At 47.0% G+C, this 23,599-nt stretch overlaps 1 protein-coding gene across 5 annotated transcripts in view; it reads right to left on the bottom strand.

Moving 5' to 3' along the window:
- Positions 1–23,599, bottom strand: part of SALL4 (spalt like transcription factor 4) — a 96,793-nt gene that overhangs the window by 13,070 nt on the left and 60,124 nt on the right. Inside the window, exon 2 of one of the 5 annotated variants that reach the window (XM_002912974.4) lies at positions 5,011–5,509. The exons of 2 other annotated variants lie outside the window; for them this stretch is intronic. In XM_002912974.4, the coding sequence (XP_002913020.1) occupies positions 5,011–5,140 (130 nt within the window). In that variant the 5' untranslated portion in view covers positions 5,141–5,509. Of the gene's footprint in view, positions 1–3,018; positions 3,182–5,010; positions 5,838–23,599 lie in introns of those variants that run through there. 2 more of the 5 variants (XM_019799873.2, XM_034641265.1) reach the window with 2 other exon arrangements.

The following is a 23,599-nucleotide window of genomic DNA, read 5'->3' as shown; positions in this document are numbered from 1 at the left end:
TTCATAAAGCACGTTATTGTATCACAAATGTTTTTGGTTTTGATAACTGTATTTCAATGCAATTTATTTCCTTGGTGTTTCTGTGTATTTTATTTTTTGCATTTAAATACATTTTGTGGAGAAGGAATCTATGGCACAAAAAAGGTTAAGCTTCCCTGCACTAGAAGGATCTAACAGTTTCCAAGAGTGATTTACAACCTGAATACCAGCTTGCCTTCCCTGTATACACAGGCTGGCCTCTTCTGTAGGCTGGATGCAAAGCCAGCAACATCCCACTTGAGTCTTAAAACAGCAGCAGCTCTGAATGCATGTGCAGTAAAACGTACCTTCTGCATCCAGACCACCATGGGCAAACACTGAGTGAGAGGACTGGCTTATGAACGATTGCCTGCTCCGCTTAAGTTAACCCTTCCCAAGAGGAAAAAAGCAAAGTTCAGAGAGATTACCCGGCAACTAGTTCTTCCATCTTTCCACCCCACCCCCACTCCGAATTTTAGGAATGTTATCTCTCAGCATCTAGTTATCCAATAAGTTGGAAGAATGCAGTAAACCCAGCAGGGGTCTTAGATTCAATCGCTGCCAAATGGATAGAAAATACTCTTACTATTGTATAGAAGAAAAGCTCATCTACTAGAAGCCAATCAAATTCTGGAGACTCCAAAATGCTTAAAAAATAAAACCTGTATAATCTTGAGAAAAGTATTATGACTCAAGCTTATCTTCCCCTCCCCCATTTCTATATTAAAAAGAACCACAAAGAATAGATTATCTCAAGTATACAATTTCTACCCTCCCCCACCCACAGGATAATTGCTTACCAAAAAACAAAAGGAAAAGAGATGTCCTTTGAACCAGTTGAAAGAAAGTGCCCGTTTACCAGTTTAATTTTACATCTCAATTCAGCAATTCGAGACACACTTAAGTAACAAGGCTTTAACTCAATTCATAGATAGCAAATTAAAGCTATAATTAAGTTCTACTTAATTAAGAGCTAAAAACTTGTTCACCAACAGTCTTGGATCAAAATTCAGAGACTCCGCTGAGAAGGAAAAACAGTAAAAGTATCAAAGAAAGTTCTAACAGCTGTTAATGTGTCTGAGTTCTGCTATTTACATTAAGAGATAGGTCCCATTTTCCCTCAACTGGAGCTCATCTTTTAAGCAAACTTGTAAACTCCATGCAGGCAGGGGCTTTTGTTGTCCCCTTCTACAGAGCCCACCCCCCCAAGACTGACAGTCATGAAATTCATTTGGGGGAAAAAAAGGATGGGGGTAACTGGAGATGCAGTGCTTGCCTGGATTTAGTCTTTTGAAATGGTTCAGATGCTTTCTTTAAAGAATCAAAAGTACAATAGGTAAAGAGTTGATGAAAGAGGGAACTTGTTGAACTCTTCCCCATGATTTTTCCAGGGCAGTAAGGCCCAGAGCATGAAAGCAAACACTGCTTTATTTCCAACTCTCCTCCCCAAAGACCCCTTAATCTAAAGTCCGAAAAGGCACATCTCAAACATTAAAAGGGAGGAGAGATGGCCAAACTCGACCAGCTAAACACTCATCAGGGCTCCTTCAAAGGAACTGATGGAAAATCCCATCTCATAACCAACGGAGAGTCAGACCATGATCAACAGCTCCTTGGATTGGAAGCATGGCTAAAATCAACCATGAGCAACCCATTTCAACCCGAGGCGACTGTTTACTCATAAAATGAGTACAAATGAAAATTAAAGATAATGTACTTGAGGTCCCCAGCCTCGTGTCTGGCACTCAGTGGGCTAGAGTTAAAAACTGCAGAATCATCTCAATTATCAGTTCAGAACTGTCTTGACACAGGAAGATCTAAAATTGGAAACACTCATATTTTGAACAAAACTGAGTACTAATCACATTCCCAGCACACAGTGGGTCTTCTGTAGTTGAAATGATCTGAACAGGACTCTTTAACTCCACTGTATAAAGGAAAAATCCAAAAGCTCAGAGAAAACGAGCAGGTCTCAAGGTTACACAGCTGAAAGTCATACAACCAGACTGGAATGCACATCTCTAGAACCTTACCAAAACACTAACTTCATTTAGAAAGAGGAAGTGCTAACTCCCATCTCCTGCCTCCCAAGATGGCTCCCCAAATCCCCACCCAGGAGGAAGCGAGGGGAGGCTGAAATGACCAAGTACCGACTTCTGCAATGTATTCTTAACGAACAAAAGGGGCTCTCTCTATCGGAAACTACGAAGGAAACACAGAAAGTCGGCCTGCAACATTCAAGCTACTACCAACGAGCTCTCCCCCTCTCTCCCGCAATTAAAATAGTAACTTCCAAGGGCCCTCTTCTCAAAATCATTACAGCCAGTGGAGGTCATTTCAGTTTAGAAACTGGGGCTAGGCAGTTTTTTGAAACTTGGGGATCTTAATCATTGATGGTTGTAATCCAGTTTAGCACAAAGGGCATTCGAAACTCTTGAGAAAATGCTAATTTTCCCGTATGTAGCGTGAGCCCACCGCCCACCTGCAGATGTTTTGATCTGCTAATTGATCTCCAAACTCCATTTTCCTTCCTCAAGAACTGCATTCTTTACAAGTGGATCTCAAACTGGTTTTGCAAAACAGGACTGGCCCAATCTTAGTTTTTAAAAATTATACATATCTATGTATCTATCGGTCTATACTGATCTATCTACACAGATCTATACAGATCCATATATCTCTATATAGCTACATATATGTAACATACAGATACGTACATACATGCACGCTGCTTAAATGCAAAATGCAGCCATTAAAATGTACTGCTTGAGGAAACTACCTTCTGACCCATGGTGACAACTGGAGACCCTGCGAACACATTCTAGCATCGAGGAATTCTTTTCAAGAATTCTAAAGACTTGGCAAAGAATACCAGGTACGGCCAGAGCTCGCGCAAGCAACTGACTTAAGTCCCCAGGGGCGCCCATCCTTTGGCCCAGCCCGGCGCTTTCTATCCCCACCCCCCCCAACGCATCCCACCCGTCAGGTGTGAGCCGGTACCTGTGAGGGGACCCGCCTCTCAGCAAAGCGTGCGGCTTCAGGCTGGGCCTCCAGGGGGCGCCCGCGCGCAACTCGGCGGTCCGCTCTAACCCCAACGATCAATAGCGAACCACCCCCCTCCCAAATCGTGGAGGGAGCGCACAGTCAGGCCTGAGATCCTAAGCCTAGCTCGGGTTAACTGATTGCAAACTCCAACCAGCGTTAATTTAAGAAGCCACCCTGTAACAAGCTCCCCGCAAAGGTGCCCAACACCACCAAAAGCACCACTTGCGTGCGCCCACCAAAAATGAAGGGGGTAGGAAAATGGGGAGGTCAGAGAAGAACCAGGGGAGGGGTCAGAGCCCGAAGCTCGCCCCTCCTCTTGGGAGGAAGCGGGCGGGCGGAGGGTTAACCCTTTTGTTCCAGGTGGGCCAGGCGACGAAGCCTCTCCATGCTCTCCCCCCACTGCCCCCCCCACCCGAGGCACAAAGAGAGTCCATCCTCCTGAGACCTCGGGTGCCCGCAGCCCTGACCATCAGACGCCCCGAAAACGCACAGCCGCCCCTCGTCAAGCCGAACTAATTTGCCCTGGAAAAAATGTTACTTGCGGGGAGAAAAAAAAAATAGGGATTTACATTAACCTATTATAAATTTGGGAAACATACTACATTCCCTCCCCGAAAAAAGGGGGAGATAGCCAAAAAGGAGCGCAGCCTTCCCGTCGGAGTTGTGGCTTAGAGTGTCTGGGATTGCAGCGCACACCCCATCAGCGGCTGAGAAATTAGAAAGCAGGCGGGGAGAAGAGGGGAAACAACCCGCAAGGCCCAAGTGGAGGTTAACAACGCCCCCTCCCCCCACGCGTAGCTAAAAACTTATCAGGCGACAATTTGGCGGGCCAGGACGGAGGGGAGATAGTGGGAAATCGACTCGCTCCTACAACCTCCTCGGTGAAATGACTAGGAGGAGGGGAGTTTGCCCCGCCGCTCCCGGCGGGGCTGGGGTCCCGAACGCCTTCCTACCCCGGAGACGATCGCCGTGGAAGCGTGGGGGCGGGTCAGCCCCGGGAGCTCGCCCCGGCCGCGACAGCCCAGCCCTGGCCCGACCTCTCCCCTCTGGCCCCGGGACGCGCTTCTGGAAAGCCGGGCGCCCCAGGAAAGCCCCGCAAAATTCCAGGCCAGTGCACCCCAGAGGGACTACCGCGCGCCCGCGACCCCGGCCCCTGGGGGCCTGCGCCCCTCCGGCTCGCCGCGGTTATTTTTAGGAAGTCGGAAATCAAAGATGGCTGGAGGTCAGGCCCCGAAAGGTTAGGGGGAAGATCGGCAGGCGGCAAAACCCGGGGAGAAAAAGCCAAAACCCCAAAGAAATTTTTGAAGAGGGAAATACTGTGCCCTTCTCCCCCACCTCTTCGGGCCCTCCAATCCCCTCAGAGCGGGCGGCCCGCACCCCAGCTCCCGGAGGTGAGGAGAGGTCGCGCCCCCTCCCCCCGCCTGGCCCGGGAGGGGCGCGTGCAACAGATCGCCCTCCCCCCAGGGGGTCTTCCAGGGGTGCGCCCCTTCACCGGCCTCCTAGAAGAGCCCCCAAGGGGTGAGGGAAAAGGTGGGGACCCCCGGGGTCTTTCTTTTAAAAGCGGCGCCAGGGAGGGAGGAGGGGAACCTAAGTTACAAGTGGGGGGGGAGGTTAGTAGCGAGGGGAGTGGAACCAATTAAGAGAAGGGCAAGGGACGAGAAGGGAACCTTTCAGGAATGAGGGACAGAGAGGGTGGGGGGTCAATCTTACAACGAGAGGAGCGAGACCTGGCGGTGAAACTTACACAAGAGAGGGAAGAGGTAAAAGTGTAAAATTAACAAGGGCGGGGGTGGGGGGAACGAGGGTGCCTTCTCTAGAACTGAGCCCCCGATCTTGGTTCCAGAATCTGTGCTAGAAGCCGCTAGCTCCCCGAAGCTCGCGCCTTCGAGGGTCCAGCGAACGTCCGGGAAACTGCCCGCCCCCGGCGCGCGCCCCAGCCCCACTCACCCGGCTCCCCCGCCGCCGGCGCCGCTGGGGCCGCATCTGCAAACTCCGGGGCCGGCTGCTGCGGCTGCTGCTCGCCCTGGTCCTCCTCCGAGTTGATGTGCTGGGGTTTCGCCTGCTTGCGCCTCGACATGGTGCGAGCATCGGGCCGCCTGGAGAGCCGCGGTTATTTGCCCACTCCGCCACAAATTCCTGGAGTTAGGAAATTTACCCCCCTTCGGCCGGAACGCGCATGTCCCAGTAATTATTATTATCAATAATGCATTGCGATTTATCATGAGCCCTGACAGCTGATTGGCCTGGGTCCAAGACCTCAGAGATCATTTAAATAAGCCCTCATTGATCAGGGAGGGGCGAGGCATTCTGGGCTTTGTAGTCCGGCCCTACATGCGACAAAGGCGTGTTCATCGGGGGAGCGCAACTAATTAGCATCCGGGCTCAGATTGGCTGGATCGCGCACGAAATCAGAGGGGGACCCATCCTCGCTCCAGCTATCCGAGTCCTTGGAGAGAAGAATAAAAATAATTGTGTGCTTATTAAAAACTAGGATAGTCCATAAAAGTTTTGGAACGAACCTATTTGGTGGTGTGCTCCAAAAATTACTTTTGTAAGGTTGATAATCCGCGCAAGCCGGGGTTGGAAGGTCTTTTCAGTGGAATAATTTGGCTCAATTTTTAAATCTATCCAAAAAACCCACAAACAAAAAACTGAGATGTGGCACATGTCTCCTTCCATCTTATTTTTGATTGAAATGTTTAAATGGAATTTCGAGGTGCCTGAAGAATTGTGAAAATGGTGGTTTATTCAACCTTCCCAATCCATCTCAATTCTTAAAGTGGCCTTGGAATTTCCAAAATTTCAGAATATCTTCTCACCATGGTTTATTTCCTTTAAATGCTAAATTATAGCCCCAGGGTCCATATTCACAAGGATTGGTTTGTTGTTACAATGCCACGTTGATTTTTGGTTTGGGAGCCTCATTTTACTCTAAAATGACTAGATGCTAAATACAGAAAAGGCAGATTAAAGGCCAGTATAGTCAGATAATATCAAAACGGCAAGCAATTGCATTTTTTCCCCCACAAGCCATAAATGTCTGATAACATCATATTTTATTGCTGAGACAATGCTCTGACATCGCCCATGGAACAGCAGTGAGTACTGTCAGAGTAACTGGGTGTCACTAAACTAATCATTTTTGGAATTTTTTGCAATACGGGCTTCATTATGGAAAAGGGGTATAGTTCAAAATGATTGCATCATCCTGACATGGGGATACCTGGCATTTTCTAAAATTGTGTGTGTATAATATTACATGCCTATACATCAATACAGTAAATCTCTATATTTAATTGCACTAACTGCCTTGCACAATGTAAATGCTCGATAAATGTCGAATAAATGATGAAATTTTCAGCCTTCTAAGTCTTTGATTGGTGTTTCCATGAAGCCTCTGGGCCTGCGTCCTAATTTGCCGTTTACTTCATTGTAAGAGAACTGTAAACCATCCACATTTGTGCCTTGCATTTTCTCGATTAGTTATATATCAAGTTCCCAGCTTGTAAGCTCATCAGAAATGCAAGCAAAATAGAATGCTGGGCTCATAAATACATTCACCTGGGTGTTTGGACATCCCAAGGCAGAAAATAAATCAGCTTGATGATCTTTTTGATATTCATGGCCATCAATAAAAGCTTACTGAAAGAAGGTTAACCTCCGATTTTGGGTCTCAGTTTGAAAATGTTTTGCATTGTTTTATGTAAGTCTCCTAAAGCAAAAAAGATAGAATTACAGTCAGTGGCCAAAGTTGGGAAGGTAAGGATTTGGTTTAATAATACATGGAAGCTGTTTAGAATTCTCATACTGAGTAAAAAAGCCAATTAACACCTGCCTGGCTGACTAATTTACCTATATTCCCAACACCTTTTCTGTTTAACATGGCGTGGCAGGAGATGTAATTGACAAATCTAAATGAATGAATGTACAGTATGTTTACAGCTCAAGACATCTCAGTGGTTTAAGGAAGACCTCATTAAAGATACAATTTCTTATATTTATTTATTTTAGTTGATAGTTTCATCATTTCTACTTAGAACAAGATCAGAAAACTGCCACTTGCCTCTCCAAGTGATGATGATGGTGATTATTTGAGCCCCTGTTCTGTGACACAGACTCATGAAATCCACACTCCCTTGTTTTATCTTCCCAGGGAAACTGAGGCTGAGATGTGAAGTGACTTAATTAGGAAGTGTCTGAGTTGGTGGTCAATCCCTTAAACCCGGCTTCAAATTTCTTCTTATCGTATCCCCAAACCTGTCATTCAGCTGAGGCTGAATATAGACAAGAAAACAAGAACAAGAAAGAATTGGGGTAAAAGAGAACATAGGCTACATTAAGCCAGTCCTGGAAAATCTAGGCTCCGTAGAAGTAAATTCTACGGGTAAAATCAAGGAGAAGTTCTCTTCCAGTGGAAACCTTCCATGAACATTGTATCAAGGGAAGAAAGCTGTCGTCCACGTTTTGAACTTGCCTCCAGTGAGCAGCCAGGAGCAGGGGGTGAAGACCCGAGCAAGTGAATGGAGAATAGAGGGCTACAGGCAAGTCCCTAATCAAAGGCATTTTTAAAAAATTATTTAATATTCCTTGAACAATCAAAAGACCCGGTGGAACCAGAAAGAAAAAAAAAAAGATCGAAGTAAAAGATAATATTAAGCTTTTTAATGCCTTCTGTTAGGTGACTGGGTTTATATAATCCAATCATTCTCACCGTTTGCCCCAGGCAGAAATTGTTGGGAAATTCATTTCTTGCTCTACCTTTCAGGCAGTCTATGAAAACTGAGGCTTTACTGTCAATGAGGACATTTGGGATACATAATCCTATTTCATCCTCATTAAAATCCTTTTTTTATTCCTGTTTCACAATGGGAAAACAAGCTTGGAGCTCCTGTGAGCACCTTGCAGGTCCTAACAAACGCACACTCCATGTAGGAACTCCATAACTTTTCAGTGCAAGGGCATAGGTCCCCCTGGCTCTCAGAGCTTCTACCCCTTTCCACAAAAATCCCACCTCTGTGACACCCGGCCCTTCCCTACTAAGTTTCCAGTCTCCAGTTCAGATTTCCCTGCCTAACACCCCCTTTACTCGTCCAAATCGGGTCTCACCTCTTAGTCTGCCAGAAGCCAATTCTTTCCTTTGATAGCATGGTTTGAAATTTATGATGATAGATTTAATTGAATGTCCGTTTATTGCTTGTTTTTCACAGCACAGGCCACACGAAAGCAGACACCTTCACCACCGAGTCCCCAGCCCTTCGCCACAGCAATGGAACACGGAAGTCGCAATAAATAATAATGAATGAATCCATCAAGGGTAAATGATTTTGCAGTCCGGAATATAAAATAAAGTATTAAAAGGCAATTACCAATGGTGGGAATGCAAATTGGTGCGGCTGCTATGGAAAACAGTATGGTGGTTCCTCAAAAAAATCAAACATCGCGTTATCATTCGATAAAGCATTTCCACGTCGGGGTGTATGCCCCAAAGAGCAAAAGCAGGGACAGGAAGAGATATGTGTACACCCGTGTTTGTAGCAGCATTATTCCCAAGAGCTAAAACGTGGAGGCAAGCCAAGAGTTCATCCAGAGATGAATGGATACACAAAATGTGGTATCTACATACAAAGAAATATTATTCAGCCTTAAAAAGGAAAGAAATTCTAGCATGTGCTACCACATGGATGAACCTTGGGGACCTGATGCTAAAGGAAATAAGCGAGTCACAAAAAGACAAATACTATTTGATTCCACTTACAGGACGTACTTATAAGAGGGGGGATGGGGAGTTGTTGTTTAATGGGTATGGAGTTTCAGTTTTGCAAGATGGAAAGAGATCTAGAGATTGCACAGCCATGGGAATGTTCTTAACACCACTGAACGATACACCTAAAGACGGCTAAGAGGGTAAAATGGTATTTTACCACAATTGGGGAGACAAGGCAATTACAAACTGAGGGCTCCCCAACTGTATTGATTTATAAAAACTATCAAACGGTACACTTACAATAGGTGCATGTTAGGGTATGTAAAGCACACCTAAAGGAAGCTGTTTTTAGGAAGGCAGTTAGATATCTGGTTATCCCTCTAATTGAAAGGGCCATAAATATGGGTTTGGTTTTTTTTTTTTCCTATGTGGGATTCCCAGCATTGCAAGATTGAAAAGGCTAAAGTGGCAAGGCTGGTGTCCATAAATCATGATCTGCCATGCAAAATATGCCCCTTTGGGTCTGTAATTATTCATGCCAGGAAAAGGCCACGTGGACCGACATGGTAACCATTGCTGCTTTAATTTGGGAAATGTGAGGCTTGGATTCGGGAAGTATAAAGAGCGGCCTTTTCTCAGCATGGGTCCACCTCTTGGAGGCTAAGGACTTGCATCGATTTGGTATCTGCCTGCCTCATGGAAGGCTTTATTTCTGGAAGGAAGTCTTCAAATTCTAGAGATTTAGAAGTTGAGCTAAAATTGCTTCAGAAATCATGCTTGTAATTCACCAGGAGTGCTTTATTATGGGGCCAAATGTCCACTTTTCTGAGTGTCCTGGCCCGGAGCCCCTGTGTGAGGATGATTTACGGTTGCAAAGGCTGGCTAATTGCAATAATCCCCACTTAACTGATGATTCTTCCCCTCCTTCGTTTTGATATCTCAACATGTTGCCATTTTATCAATCCCAAATTGGTATCGAACAATTTCCTGCCCTAATTAGTCTTCCTCGTTGCTGCTAATATATGGAAGCCTACAAGCGTAGATTTAAAAAAAAAAAAAAGTATGAATACTCCAGAGTTCGTTAAAGCGGGAATGAAATGTCAGCAACAACAATTTCTCCTGCCGGTTCTTCAGTTGGAGACGAGATGGACAAAGAAAGGGAAAACTGATGTGAGGGGCACTTCTGTCCCTCAGCCACTTGACCAGCTCACTCTAGCCCAGGCATGCAGGTCTTGAGGTCAATCTTAGGCACTCACATGCTTTCGAGAATGTTGATTCTCTTAAGTCCACTGCAGAGGTTCTCAATGGGGGGTGATTTTGCTCCCTCCCCAACCAGGCGACATTTGGCAATGTCTGGAGCCAGTTTTTGGTTCTCACAACTCAAGAGGGCTACTGTTATCTAGACCGTAGAGGCCAGGGGTCCTACTCACAGCCTACAATGCCCAGGAGAGCTACCCCACGAAAAGGAATTATCTGACCAAAATGTCAGTAGCGCTGGCTTTGAAAAACTGGGGACTATAGGCAATATGATTTCAAGACCATGTTAGCATCAACCTAACGTGTTTTTTTTAATAGTAAGACATTTTCTAATAAAACTTGAAATACGAAATCACAATAAAATCCTCTTATCTTTTCCAGGGGAGCCTTCTTAACCTCCCCCAACTAAATCAAACCCCTGCATTCTTGCCTTTTCCCTCAAAGATTGCACAACTGCAATCTTATATTCGCTCATGGGATGATTTGAGTAATTTATCTGCTTCCTCTGCAGATCAGAGAAAGATAACATTCTAGTGAATTTTCCTCTAATCTTTCTTCCATGAATATCGTACCTTTAATGTAATCGAGATCAGTTTGAAAATAAAGTCTGGTGTTCTGTTTATTTCACTGAACCAGGGTGTCATAAGCCTTTCCCACCGCATTAAAAAACCAACACGTTGTAAACGTGTTTTATAATGTAATTTTTTTCACTCTGGAAACAAACCTTTAATTGCTTAACCAGCCCCTGTTCTACATTTTGAGTTGTGTGTTTTTATTAGGGATCCTATTCAGGGGCATTCCCTTCAGAGAGCTCTGCTCAAATTTTGGATTTCTTTCCTTAAGGCCTCCTGTCCTAAGTTGTTCTGAAACGAATGTCGGTGTTCTACAAATTCACAACCCTTCAAGAGCATTTTCCAAATACTATCTTATTCCCTTTGCAGGTTCTTGTGCAAGACACGAGCCTCGGGAACGTGAGTGATCAGGCTAAATGGGGAAGCCCATAAACATGCTTATCAGGACACTCACATGTTTCGTAACTGGACAGGAGAAATATATAGATTTTCAAAAACAAGTTGAAGGTTCAATTGACTGAACAATTTTTCAGCTAAAAATGCTTTGCTTTTCATTTCCTTTTTTGAGCAGTTCTGATATATTCTTTGCTTAAAACATTTCTGCCTTGGCACCCGCAACCTTTTCTAAAGCATTCTCTCACTTTTTTATCTACCAGACACAAATACTGCCTCCCCCTCCCCAAAAGTGCTTATTCTGAACTCTGTCTTTAAAAAAAAAAAAAAAATCACTGAGAAGTCGCTTCTGTGAATTTGCCACAAGCGTTCTTTATTATAACAGATCTTTCGAGAGCTAAAAGCCCAGCACGCAGGAAAGTTTACTGTCATAAATATCTATCCGTCTTTGCAATATAAATTATAATTGAAAATAAACTTGTCAGGGAACTCTCCCGAACACACAAAAAGTGAGACAGTTGGAGCAAGGCAATTAAGAATGTTATTTGGCACAGAGAGAAAAGCAAAGGACAGTCATTGTTAAGATAACTGGTCTATAAACACCTAAATGGATTTTGTGAAGGGGAAGAAAGGATCATCTTTTGACCATGAAAGGGAATATAAAATGTTCTTTTCTTTGTTTTAATGTGTGGAGAGATTTTAACTTCTTCCCCCACCCCCCTCCTGGCTCAGGCTCTGAAATAAACAAATGGCTTGGTCCCAGTCTGGTTGGGTCACAAAAGGACTGGGGGGTACCAGAATGGAGGCGGGGGGGCGGGGAGCGAAGCCCAGACAAGAGCAGGAGAAAGCAAATGCTGAAGAAGAAAAATACGGGGGGGATGATGAGTGCAGGGGAATAAATCAAGACAGCAAAAGAGAAGGAATCATACTCCAGGGAGACAGAACGAGAGTTAAGCCCAGGGAAGCACAAGAAAGTTTTCATTCATTTCTCACCCTGCAGGTGATCTGAAGGTTAATGTCTGAAAGCCATAGTACGGAAGAGCCCACGAAGACAAACCCCCGTGTGGGTCCTGCCCTTGCAATTTCTGTCCGGGCTGTCTCCATTTCACTATGTCTTCTTCCTCAGTAAACGGGGAGATTTATCTCTCTCCTTGTGGCATTGCCTTGAAAATTAGAAATGATTTTTGTCAAATCTCTGGCATGTGACTGGTGTTTAGGAAACATCTATTCTTGTGGTACACATTTTTTCAGGAATTTTTTACAGCATGAATATTTATCTAAGGAACCTCATCATATTAATTGACCTACCATATATGTGAGAGGTCAGGGATCAGAATTATTTGATTTACTAAGTCATTCATTTGTTCGTTCATTCATTCAATGAGTAATTCTTCTGTCCACTGTGTGTGCCAGGCCTTCAGCCAGGTGCCAAGAATTTTAGAGATGAAAAATTCAAACGGTCACAGTCTAGAATGTGTGAAAGCTTAATGTCAGCGTTGTGGGTTCACGCAAACATGGTGACGTATGGTACATGGACTCTGCCTAAAACGGGGCTGGGGTGGGATGAAGTCATGAAAGGCATAACTGAGGACACATCCCCTTCCAGACTAGACATGCCGTGACAAGGGCCGTGGTCATCACATTCACCATCACATAAACAAATACCTTTAATATATGTCAAAAGCTAGTGCCACGAAAACAGTTAAAGCAAAGGTAAAGGGAGAGAGAACGTCAGTAGATGCTTCTCTGTAGGGTGATCAGGAAAGGACTCACTGATAAGAAGACATGTGAGCAGAGACATGAAGGAGGTGAGCCCTACAGATAACTATGGGAAGAGCATTCCAGGCAGAGGCAACAGACAGTGCAAAGGCCCTGAGGCAGGAACATGTTTGACGTGTTTGAAGAACCTTAAAAAGGCCAGTGGAGCTGGAGTGGAGTAAGTGAGAGGTCATGGGGGTGGAGTTGTATGGCTTTAGTGATCTAGGTTTTTTAGGTTTTTTTCTTTTTTCTTTCTTTCTTTTTTTTTTTAAGATTTTATTTATTCATTTTAGAGAGAGAGAGAGAGAGACAGAGAGAGTACAAGCAGGGAGAGAGGCAGAGGGAGAGGAAGACGCAGACTCCCTACTGAGCTGGGAGCCCGACGTGGGGCTCAATCCCAGGACCTGGAGATCGTGACCTGAGCTGAAGGCAGATGTTTAGCCACGTGAGCCACCCAGGTGCCCCTAGATTTTTTCTAATTAAAAAAAAAAAATTGTGGTGAAATAGACATTACATGAAATTCAACATCTTAATCCTTTTTAATTGTACAATTCAGTGGCATTGAGAACATTCACATTGTTGAGCAATCTCCAAAACTGTTTCTATCGTGTGTCACTGAAACTCCACGGAACTCCATTCCTATTAAACAATAACTCTCCGTGTGCCCCTCCCCCCCACAGTGCACAGAGTTCCAACTTCTCTGCCTCCTCACCAACATTTGTTATTTTGTGGGTGTTGTATTTTATTTTGTTTTATATTTTATGTAATCTCTATAGTCAACAGGGGCTTGAACTTAGAACCCCGAGATCCAGAGTCACTTGCTCCTTGGACTGAGCTAGCCAGTGTCCCTGTTTTGTGGGGTTTTTACAGTAACCATCCAATGGGTGGGAGGTAGTGTCCATTATGGTTTTGATCTGCAGTTCCCTAATCATAAGCGATGCTGGGCATCTTTTTCTAGGTTTTATATATGCATATTTCTGCCCAACAAAAGCTGCTGTTCTCCATTTATTTTAATTGTCATTCCACAGTGGCACCTTACCAGACAAGATACCCGAACAACCACTAGGACGTGTCCAAGATGTAAAGCATAACTCAAAAGCGGTGATGAGTGGAATGCTTAAGTCTTAATTGTCCTGCACCAAAGCCATCTAAGAGTTGAAATACTTAATAGGCTTCATCTTAATGTCTTAATGCTAAGACAATAACAGTAAAACACCACCCTCCTTTTTTTTTTTCCCCCTTGAGATGAAAAGCTGTTGGAGGGCTTGAGCAGAGGAATCACATGTTATCCTTAGGTTTTAGGAGAAGTCTGAATGCATGGTAGACCGTGGCATCTGGGGGTGGGGGGGCGGCGGGGAAGGGGCGTGAGCACATTTTAGCAGTAGTCTGGGAGGTACAGGATGGAGTCTTGGATCAAGGGCGAAGCGGTGGTGGGGGAGAAAGGCCTGGACTGGGGGGATATGTCCTAATTGTGCGGCTGATGGGGCTTGCTATGAGAAAGGGAAGTCAAGGATGACTCCTGGGTTCTTGCGCTGAGCGGCTGGAAGGGTGCCAGTGCCACCCGGGGATGGCTGCGGGACAAGCTGATTTCCTGGTTGGGGATAATGGATGTCTGGAATGAGAGACCTACTTATTTGGGACTTAGGTTTGAGATGCCAATTGGACATTCAAGCGGAAAAGTCCTATCAGGAGGAGGCTAGACCAGTCTGGAGCTCAGGGGTGAAGCTCTGGAGTCTGGTGACAGCAGCACGAGATGGTATTTGAAGCCTCAGGACTGGCTGGATCTTCTAGCCAGGGAAGGGAGATAAGGAAGAAACAAGTGCAAAGAGAAGGCCTGAAGAGCTCCGGACTTGAACAGGGGGAAGTCAAGGAGGAACCTACAAAGGTGACTAAGAAGGAGCGGCCAGTGAAACAGAAGGACGAAGAAAGAGCCGCCCGGAAGCTGAGAAAGGAACGTGCTTCGTAAGGGAAGGACGGACCCACTGTCTGTGTCAAAGCAGATGAGCCCTGGGCTGACCGTTGGCTTGGGCCACGTAGAGGTGGCCAGTCGTCAGGAGACTCTCCAGCGGAGCCATAGGGCAAAAGCTGATTAGAGAGGGTTGAGAAGGATGGGAGGAGGGGTGAGGAGGGCCACTCTTCCGAAGGTGTTTCATGGTGAGTGGGGGGAAGGGGACAGAGTGGGATGGGAAGGAGAGCAGCAGGGGGAGTTTAAGTTCAAGGGAGATACCATAGCAGGTGTGAGAGGATGACAGGAAGGATCCAAGGGAAGGGGAGTTGTGGATAATGTGGGAGAGAAAAGGAACAACTACGGAGCCATGATCCTAAGAAGGTGGGAAGGGATGGGGTGCTGGGCCACCGTACGGTACTGCACAGTTCATCCATAACAGCATGGAAGGAAAATACTTGGGTGCGCATCACGGAAAGTAGGTTGATTGAGGTTGGGAGCACGTGGAAGTCCTCCACTATTGTGTCTACCAGGTCCCTGAGGTTAGAAATAAGAGCAAGGAAGGGGAGAGGTTGTTGAGAAAGGAGGGGGTGAAACTGTCTTCCAGGAGAGGGAGCACGAGTGGGAGAGGGAAATGCAGGGGCGTGGCTGGAACCACGTGGGTGGTGGTACATTTAAAGACAAGTTCTCGGGGTTGGGTGTTTCTTCCCCAATTCTTCTGTTGTTTCTGTGGAGATGCAGAATGGGCTAAGAGTCAAGATTGAACCTGGGCTGGGTGAAGCCAGCAGAGAAAGAAAAGAGCAAGGGCGTTCAGGGTGAACGTCAGGGAGTGTAAGGATGGACCATAGTACCCTTACCTAGCAGGACAGAAAGGGGTGAAGGGTAAAACAGTGACAGAGTCAGTCAGTGTGGAGGTTATAGGAAGGTCATGGAACTGGTGGGCTTGGGGTCCCAAAGGGACTGAGCTAGAAAGATAGTGGGACACGGTTGAAGGGAGAGACGTTTGAGATTGAGGTGTTGGAGGTGATGTCAGAATTGGAAATGAGGAGAGTATGAGCAGTGGAGTGTGTGCAAAGCTCTTTAGTGGAGAGGTGGTCCCAGAACTGAGCATCCCAGCCATAGAAAAGACCCTCTTGGGGCGCCTGGGGGGCTCAGTCAGTTAAGCGTCTGCCTTCAGCTCAGGTCATGATCCCAGGGTCCTAGAATCGAGGCCCACATCGGGCTCCTTGCTCAGTAGGGAGCCTGCTTCTCCCTCTGCCTGCCATTCCCCCTGCTTATGCTCGCTTTCTCTCTGACAAATAAATAAATAAATAAATAAATAAATAAATAAATAAAGCTTAAAAAAAAAAAAAAGAAAAGAAAAGGACCCTTTTCATAGGTCTAGACAACACCAAGAATTATTGTGGGTGAGCAAGATACTGAGTGACATAACAAAATCTTTAAGAACTAAGGGGCGGGAGGTCCTCGGTTGAGCATCTGACTCTTGATTTTGGCTTGGGTCATGATCTCAGAGTCCTGAGTTCAAGCCCCGCATCAGCTCTGTTCTCAGCAGGGATTCTGCTTGGGATTCTCTTTTTCTCCCTCTCCCTCTGCCCCTCCCCCTGCTCTCTCCCTCTCTCTCTCTAAAATAAATAAGCAAATCTTTAAAAATAAAAAAAAGAACGGAGGGGCAGGATCTCAGGGATCTGCAGATGATGCAGTGGGGAGGGGGTGCAGGTAGGAATATCTGAATAATGGGGGCACCTGGGTGGCTCAGCCGTTAAGCATCTGCCTTCAGCTCAGGTCATGATCCTGGGGTCCTGGGATCAAGCCCCACATCGGACTTCCTGCTCGGCGGGAAGCCTGCTTCTCCCTCTCACATTCCCCTTGCTTGTGTTCCCTCTCTCGCGCTTTCTGTCAAATAAATAAAATCTTTTTTTTTTAAGATTTTATTTATTTATTCAATAGAGATAGAGACAGCCAGCGAGAGAGGGAACACAAGCAGGGGGAGTGGGAGAGGAAGAAGCAGGCTCATAGCAGAGGAGCCTGATGTGGGGGCTCGATCCCATAACGCCGGGATCATGCCCTGAGCCGAAGGCAGACGCTTAACCGCTGTGCCACCCAGGCACCCCCAAATAAATAAAATCTTAAAAAAAAAAAGGAATATCTGAATTCTGGACCCCCAAGGGTCTGAATGGTTTGAGGGAGAAAAAAAGGGACAATTGAGGGAATAAGGAAAGAGCTCACCTAACCGAACTCCAGGATGGTGGACAGTGGTGTCAGAAGGAATTAGCCACCCCTTGAGAGGGCTGGAGGGGGAACCAAGAGGCAATTAGAACAAAAAGATACAGGGACATTCTGAGAAAAGGGTGAGCATAAGGGAGATTTTGCCATGAGGGACCAGAAGACACTGGAAAAAGTTGGGGGGTTGGGGGTGGGGTGGAGATTGGGTCAGAGAAGTAATGGATTCATGGACTTAGTTACTTGGGGCCAGGCATGGTTCTAACCACTGTGCATGTGTTTAATCATTTACTCTGGGTGTTAAGTACTATTCTTATCATACTCGTTTTCCAGTTGAGGACGTTAAGATGAGAAAGGTAAGTGACATGCCCAAGGTCTCATGTCTTAGGTCAACATTCAGAACCAAGTGACTTCCTCAGGACCATATCAGGGATCGAGCAAACCACAGCCTGAAGGCCAAATCCACCTGCTCTTTATTTTCGCGTGATATGCTAGCTAAGAATGTTCACTTTACAGGTGATCATTTGCCATCGATCTGATGACAAGAAATATTTACTTTGAAACCCAATCAAACAAAATGTTATCCTCCCAAAGAATTCCATTCTTCTCGCGAGTAGACCTGCATTGGAAAAAATTATAATCAATTATTATTATATTTTGTCCTTTATCAGTTGAACATTTGTGAAAATCTGTGGGTTTTTTGGGGTTTTTTTGGTTTTTTGTTTTTGTCTTTCGTGTAAAAATCTATGTAATATCCTCCGTTTTGCCTCTTGGCCTGCAAAACCTAAAATATTTCGCCTGGTCCTTTACAGGAATCATTTGCTGACCCTGGACTGTATTCAAATATCTCTCAGTAGAGGAAATGCTCAATAAATGTGGTTGTTATTTTTGACCGCATTATCATCACCGGCGCCTAATTCATAGGACTTAAAACCAAGCTGGCTATGAGTCCGGCCCTGTGGTGTCACCCAAAAGGTATAAGATAAATGTTAGTTGTTGTTGTTGTTGTTGTTGTTGTTTAAAGATCTTATTTATTCATTTGAGAGAGAGATCAGGGGAGGAGTCTTCAGAGAGAGGGACAAGCAGATTCCCTGCTGAGCACAGAGCCCACTACTATGGGGCTTGATCCCATAACCCCGAGATCATGACCTGAGTCGAAATCAAGAGTTGGATTCTCAACTAATTGAGCCACCCAGGCGCCCGGATAAATGTTAGCTTTTGAATGAATAAGTGGGTGGGAGGAGAGAGGAGGTAGGCATGGGGGTGGCTGAAACTGACAGCACCTTTCACCACGACAGAGAGCGCATCGAGGGGGGAAAGTCAGGAACAGTGAATTCAGTTTCAGAAATGCTGTTGGAGGGAGGGTGGATTTGTTAGGCATAAACCCAAGCAGTGCTGATTGAATCTGAGCAAATCCACCATTGTCCTCCATATCTGACCCCTGACAGAAAATTCCATAGCTATGCAGAAAGTCCTCCCTATATACCTCTGGGATATTTTCATAGGGAATATGGGTGTGGTTGGGAGGTATGGGAGAAGATTCTGGAGGGCTGGTCTGGAGAAGAGTTTATCAGGAAAGACCAGTATTTACTGGCTCCAACTAAATCGAAGGCAAAGTCCTCAACTGTCCTCACAATTCTGAGAAATAGATATTATTGTTCCCATTTCACAGATGCAGAAACCAAGGATGGGGATAACTGTGACCTGTCCCAGGGCACACACCTTGGAAGCAGCAAACGCAGGCTTTGTGTTGGCTTGTCTGATGGCTGGTTGTCCATTTGCTTCCTCATACAACTCACCAGGCAGGCAAGGTCCTAGACCCCACGATTCAGCAATGGAAGTCCTGCCCTTTGGAACTCACAGCCCAGTGGGGAGGATGGATAATAAACAAATAAACCATCCACAGATAAGTCCAGATTGTTCTGTGGGTCACGAAGGGCATAAACAGGGTAAGATCATCAGCGAGTGACTCAAGGTGGAGGCCACCTGAGTTGGGATGTTCATGGGTGACCCCTCTGACCTGAGACCTGTAGAGCTGAGGGAAGAATGTTCTCGAAAACAGGAAGGGCCCAAGGCAGGAAGGAGCTTGAAGAGTTTGAAGCTCAGAAATGAGGAAGGCCTAGAAGGTCAAACCTGGAGGAGATTTTCCAGACCCTGGCTCAGCCTCAGAGAAAGTCAGATTCTGGAATTAGACGGTTTGGGGTCAGAGGCTCTACTGTTGGCCAGCTGGGCAGTGGTCGGCACCTCTCTGAGCCTCAGTTTCTCCAACTGTGAAGTGGGAGGAACGAGGTTCCTGCCTCGAAGGGAAGTTGTGAGGATTAAATGAAATTATGCGTCCTGCTGGGGGGTGGCCAGGATGGGGGGGAGGAGGTGTGCTCGTTCAGTGATGGCGCTGGTCTGCACAGCACTCAACAGGATGGAGGGAAAAGGGGCCTTTCTTTTGTTCCTTGTACTCTTTCTTCTATGTCGTTTTTCTTCTTCCTATTTTTAGTGGGGGGGGGCAAGATCTCACTGGTGATAGCACAACAATCCGTGTGGAAATGGATTGCTCGGTTGTTGGGAAAACATGATACCTGCCATTTTTTAAAAATTGCAACATGGTGGCCGAGGGTTTGAACACGTTTCCTGTGTAAATGAGACCCTACGTGAAATCTAGGGCTCACGAGCTTTGTGAGGCATAAGTAGGTTCCCTGGGTGATTGGGTTCTCTGACTCTGGATGCTAGATTTGGGGCATTTTTCTGGGGAGAGAAATGGGCCTTTGTGCTCACCCCCACCGTCCTAAATCTAAACCCAAGATCAGAGTGTCTTAACCCTGATGCTGTTGACATACTGGGGGTGGACAGGGCTTCGTTGTGGGGCTGTCCTGTGCACTGCAGGGTGTTTGCCAGCATCTCTGACCTCTACCCGCTGGATGCCAGTAGCCATCTGCCTCCCTGCCGCCCCCTCCAAGTCTGACAAACAAAAATGTCCCCAGATATTGCCTCATCTCCCCTAGAGAGGAGGCCAAAATCGCTCCTGGGTGAGAATCCCTGCTCTAGACGCCACACTGCCCCTGGGGACACTGAGGCACGGAGGGGGTCAATGGCTACCAGTCCTGCATTCTTATGCACCCCATCCCTGTTGTCCTGGAGGGCTGCTCCCACCCCCACCCCCACCTTTCAACAAGACCTCTCTGAGCCACAGTCCTCAACAGGGAGATGGCGTGACTCTGAAGCAATTAAAGCCCCCATTGCCCCAACTGAAAACTCTTCGGCAGATCAGCGGAGACCACAGCTGTGTTGCCACTCGGCGCCTCCAATGGAGCGCACCACAGGAACCATGACGCATGGCATCATCGCGAGTACAAAATATTTTCATAAATATTACACAAATACAACACAGCGTTCCATCCAAATTTCTGACTGCCCCACCGCGCACCACCCCTCTCCTGGTGTGGACCTGTTAGAGAAACTGCGTGTCTCCAGATTCCCCTTGCCACACCGCAACCTTGACACCTGCTCCCTGGCTAGTTCCTGAATACCTACTATGTGCCGGGCACCGAGAGCCACCGTGCCAGCCGGCAGGACCCCGTCACTTGCTGCCCTCTTGTTTTCTTTTTTTTAAAGATTTTATTTATTTATTTGACAGAGACAGCCAACGAGAGAGGGAACACAAGCAGGGGGAGTGGGAGAGGAAGGCAGGCTCCCAGCGGAGGAGCCTGATGTGGGGCTCGATCTCAGAACGCTGGGATCACGCCCTGAGCTGAAGGCAGACGCTTAACGACTGTGCCACCCAGGCGCCCTGCCCTCTTGTTTTTACAGAAGACATTTCACACTGGACATTGTAGTATTTACACATTTCTTTGTCACATCCACTAGCGTGGCAGAAACTGGGATTTGGGACGATTTTTTTCGCTTCTGAATCCCAGCCTTTCCAGCAGGGTTTGGCTCCCAGCAGGGAATCCCATGCGACTGTTCCAGAAGGCCCTCAGAGGAGAAGTCTGGCCTGGGGATAGAACGGGGGGGGGGGGGNGGGGGGGGGGGGGGGGGACACTGGTTCGTACAAGGTTTAGGACGTGCGGGGGCAGAGGATGGTCTGGTGAGAGTGCTTTCGGGAGGAAGGGACCAGGTCCTTGGGTGCCCCCCCCCAGCAGCTGGGACAAGGGATGGTGCTTCGGGGCTGTAATCACAAAACAGGCCAAGCCCAGAGGGTGAGTGATGGTTAACCGAGGGGCTCTCCCCGGAAGGAAGGCCCGACTTGTCTACACTCCTCCGTATCTTGATGCTGCTCAGAGATTATGTTAAGGGCTGGACAAAATGCCTATTGGATTGAGAGATAAGGGCTGGGAGGCCGGGAGACAGCTCTCAGAGACACGTGTAAGGACTCTTTCCACGAAGGGCGGAGGCTGAAGTGAGGGGCCTTGGAATAAGGGGGGCACGTGAGGAGAGGAAAGAGACGGGGCAGCAGGTGGGGGGCAAGGGAGGGTTTTTTTTTTTTTTAAGATTTTATTTATTTGAGAGAGAAAGAGAGAGTGAGCGGGCATGGGGGGAGGGGCAGAGGGAGAGGGAGACTCTCCACACTGAGTTCGGAGCCCATCTCGGGGCTCGATCCCACAATCCCTGAGATCATGACCCGAGTGGAAATCGGGAGTCCGACGCTTAACCGACTGAGCCACCCAGGGGCCCCAAGCAAGGGGTTTTGTTTGTTTGTTTGTTTGTTTTTTAAAGACAGGAGAGATTTGACTTGCTGGGGGAGTGGCTACCGTTCCCAAGGTGAGCTTCAGTATTCGAGAGGGCGAGAGAGCGGGAAGGTTCTGAGGTGGCAGGAGGGGCTGGGAGGGGTGGACCTTAGGGAGAAGGAGGGCAACCTTCAGCAGGAGGAAAGAAGCTGCGGACATGGGCAAAGCCAGAGATAGTCCAAGGCAGGAAATCCCTCCCAGAGGGTCCTCGCTCTGCCGCAGCTCATTACCCGGAGCCTCTTCCCCACTCGCTTGGCCACCTGCCCCCTTGTCTTTGCTCAGCCCCCAGCCAGGCTCCTGGCTTTGCTTCTCTGTTCCCTGTGCGGGGGCACCTGCTGCAGAGCCCCCCGTGGCCTGGCCCCTCACTCCACTGGGTCTCTGCCCTCATGTCTGCTCTAGTTTTCTTTTCTTTTCTTTTTGTTTCTTTTCTCTTTTCTTTCCTAAAGATTTTATCACTCTGTCCCTTTATTTATTTGAGAGCAGAAGCAGGAGGAGGAGCAGAGGGAGAGAATCTTGAGCAGACTCCCCGCTGAGTGCAGAGCCCAATGAGGGGCTTGATCCCATGACCATGATATCACAACCTGAGCTGAAAGCAAGAGTCCGGCGCCTAACTGATGGAGCCGCCCAGAAGCCCCTCATGGCCCTTTTCCAGAGACCTTCCCCGACCATCCCATGAGTAACGACATCCTCTGCCTTCACGGTCCTCATGATCAAAGGCATTGCGCCCTCATCCTGCGTCATGTTCTTTGCACGGCACCATCCTGTGCTGGATTAGGTGTTTTCCATTTATTTGTTCATTATCTGTCTGTCGTCATTAGAATTTAGGCTCCATGCCTTTGTCCAGCTTCCTCCCGGCTGTATTCCTACCTCCTGGCAGACAGTAGATGCTTGAGAATTGTTTGTGAATCAATGAATGGATCCAGGAATAAAGTGGGTTTATATACTTGGGTGGGCAAGCTGGGGGTTTCCCCTTCTGATAGAGCCCCCTTCCAGTGTTCCTTGGAGTGCTGGGTGGGGTGGGGAAGAGGAGCTCGTCAGGTATTTGAGGACCTGTGGCACTAGGCCCCTAGAGAAAGTGAAGAGTGGTGTGATTTGGGGTCGTGCTTCTGGAGTTAGGCAAGGGAACCCCCGAGCCATCTTGACAAGAGTGTTGTTCACGAGGAGTGGCTGGTTCGGCAGAAATATCAGAAAGTCCCGGAGTAGGCAAGCAAGGAGGAAGAAGAGGGTGAGCAGTACCTAACTATTCCACCTGTTTTACAGGTGCGAAAACAAAGTCACGGACAGGTCAAGTGAGCTTCCCAGGTTCCTGTGGTCTGCATTTGAACCTGGATCTGCCACATTCCGTAGCCCATCCCAGCAACAGCAGTAAGTGCCCACTTCTTGCCTTTGCTTTAAGACATGATTCTAAGCCAGTTGCCTAAAATGATTCTAGTTTCTGAACCAGAAAATCAAATGGGAAGCACCCCAATGTGGAGTCTGAGGTGTGTCCCAGTATGGGGAGAAATCTTTTTCAATCTTTTTCTCAGATTTCAGGACTCTGAGATCTCCTGTGTTATGCTTCTGTTCCAATATTCTCCGAGTGTTTCCACCTCCTCCCCCACTTTCCGCCATTCTTTTGTTCCTTTAGTGTTTTTGCTTGAGGTCTGATGGGTGTGGCTGAAAAAAATCTAAATTGGAGGGAGAGAAGGTTGTTGCTTAATATATCAGGTGACTTAATATCACCAGTTATTGTGATACAAATACTAGTTTCTTGACTAGTTTTTGAGCCCTTTTCATGTGTAAATGAAGCTCCTTTTGAAGGCAACGATTTTTAACCAGGGTCTAAAGTCTGGGGATGGGGCCGAGGACCCTTTGCCACCCTATACAAAATGTTGGGCATGCCTGCATGTTCTTCTCCCAGGGAAAGAAGTCACAGCTCCTATGAAATCTTCGTGACCTCCTCACTTTGAGTCTCCAAGCCTCTGCCAGC

This window comes from Ailuropoda melanoleuca, chromosome 13 (assembly GCF_002007445.2).
Source record: "Ailuropoda melanoleuca isolate Jingjing chromosome 13, ASM200744v2, whole genome shotgun sequence".
In the NCBI taxonomy this organism is placed as follows: domain Eukaryota; kingdom Metazoa; phylum Chordata; class Mammalia; order Carnivora; family Ursidae; genus Ailuropoda; species Ailuropoda melanoleuca.
Note: the sequence above shows the minus strand (reverse complement) of the source record. Positions and strands in the feature narration are given on the sequence as shown.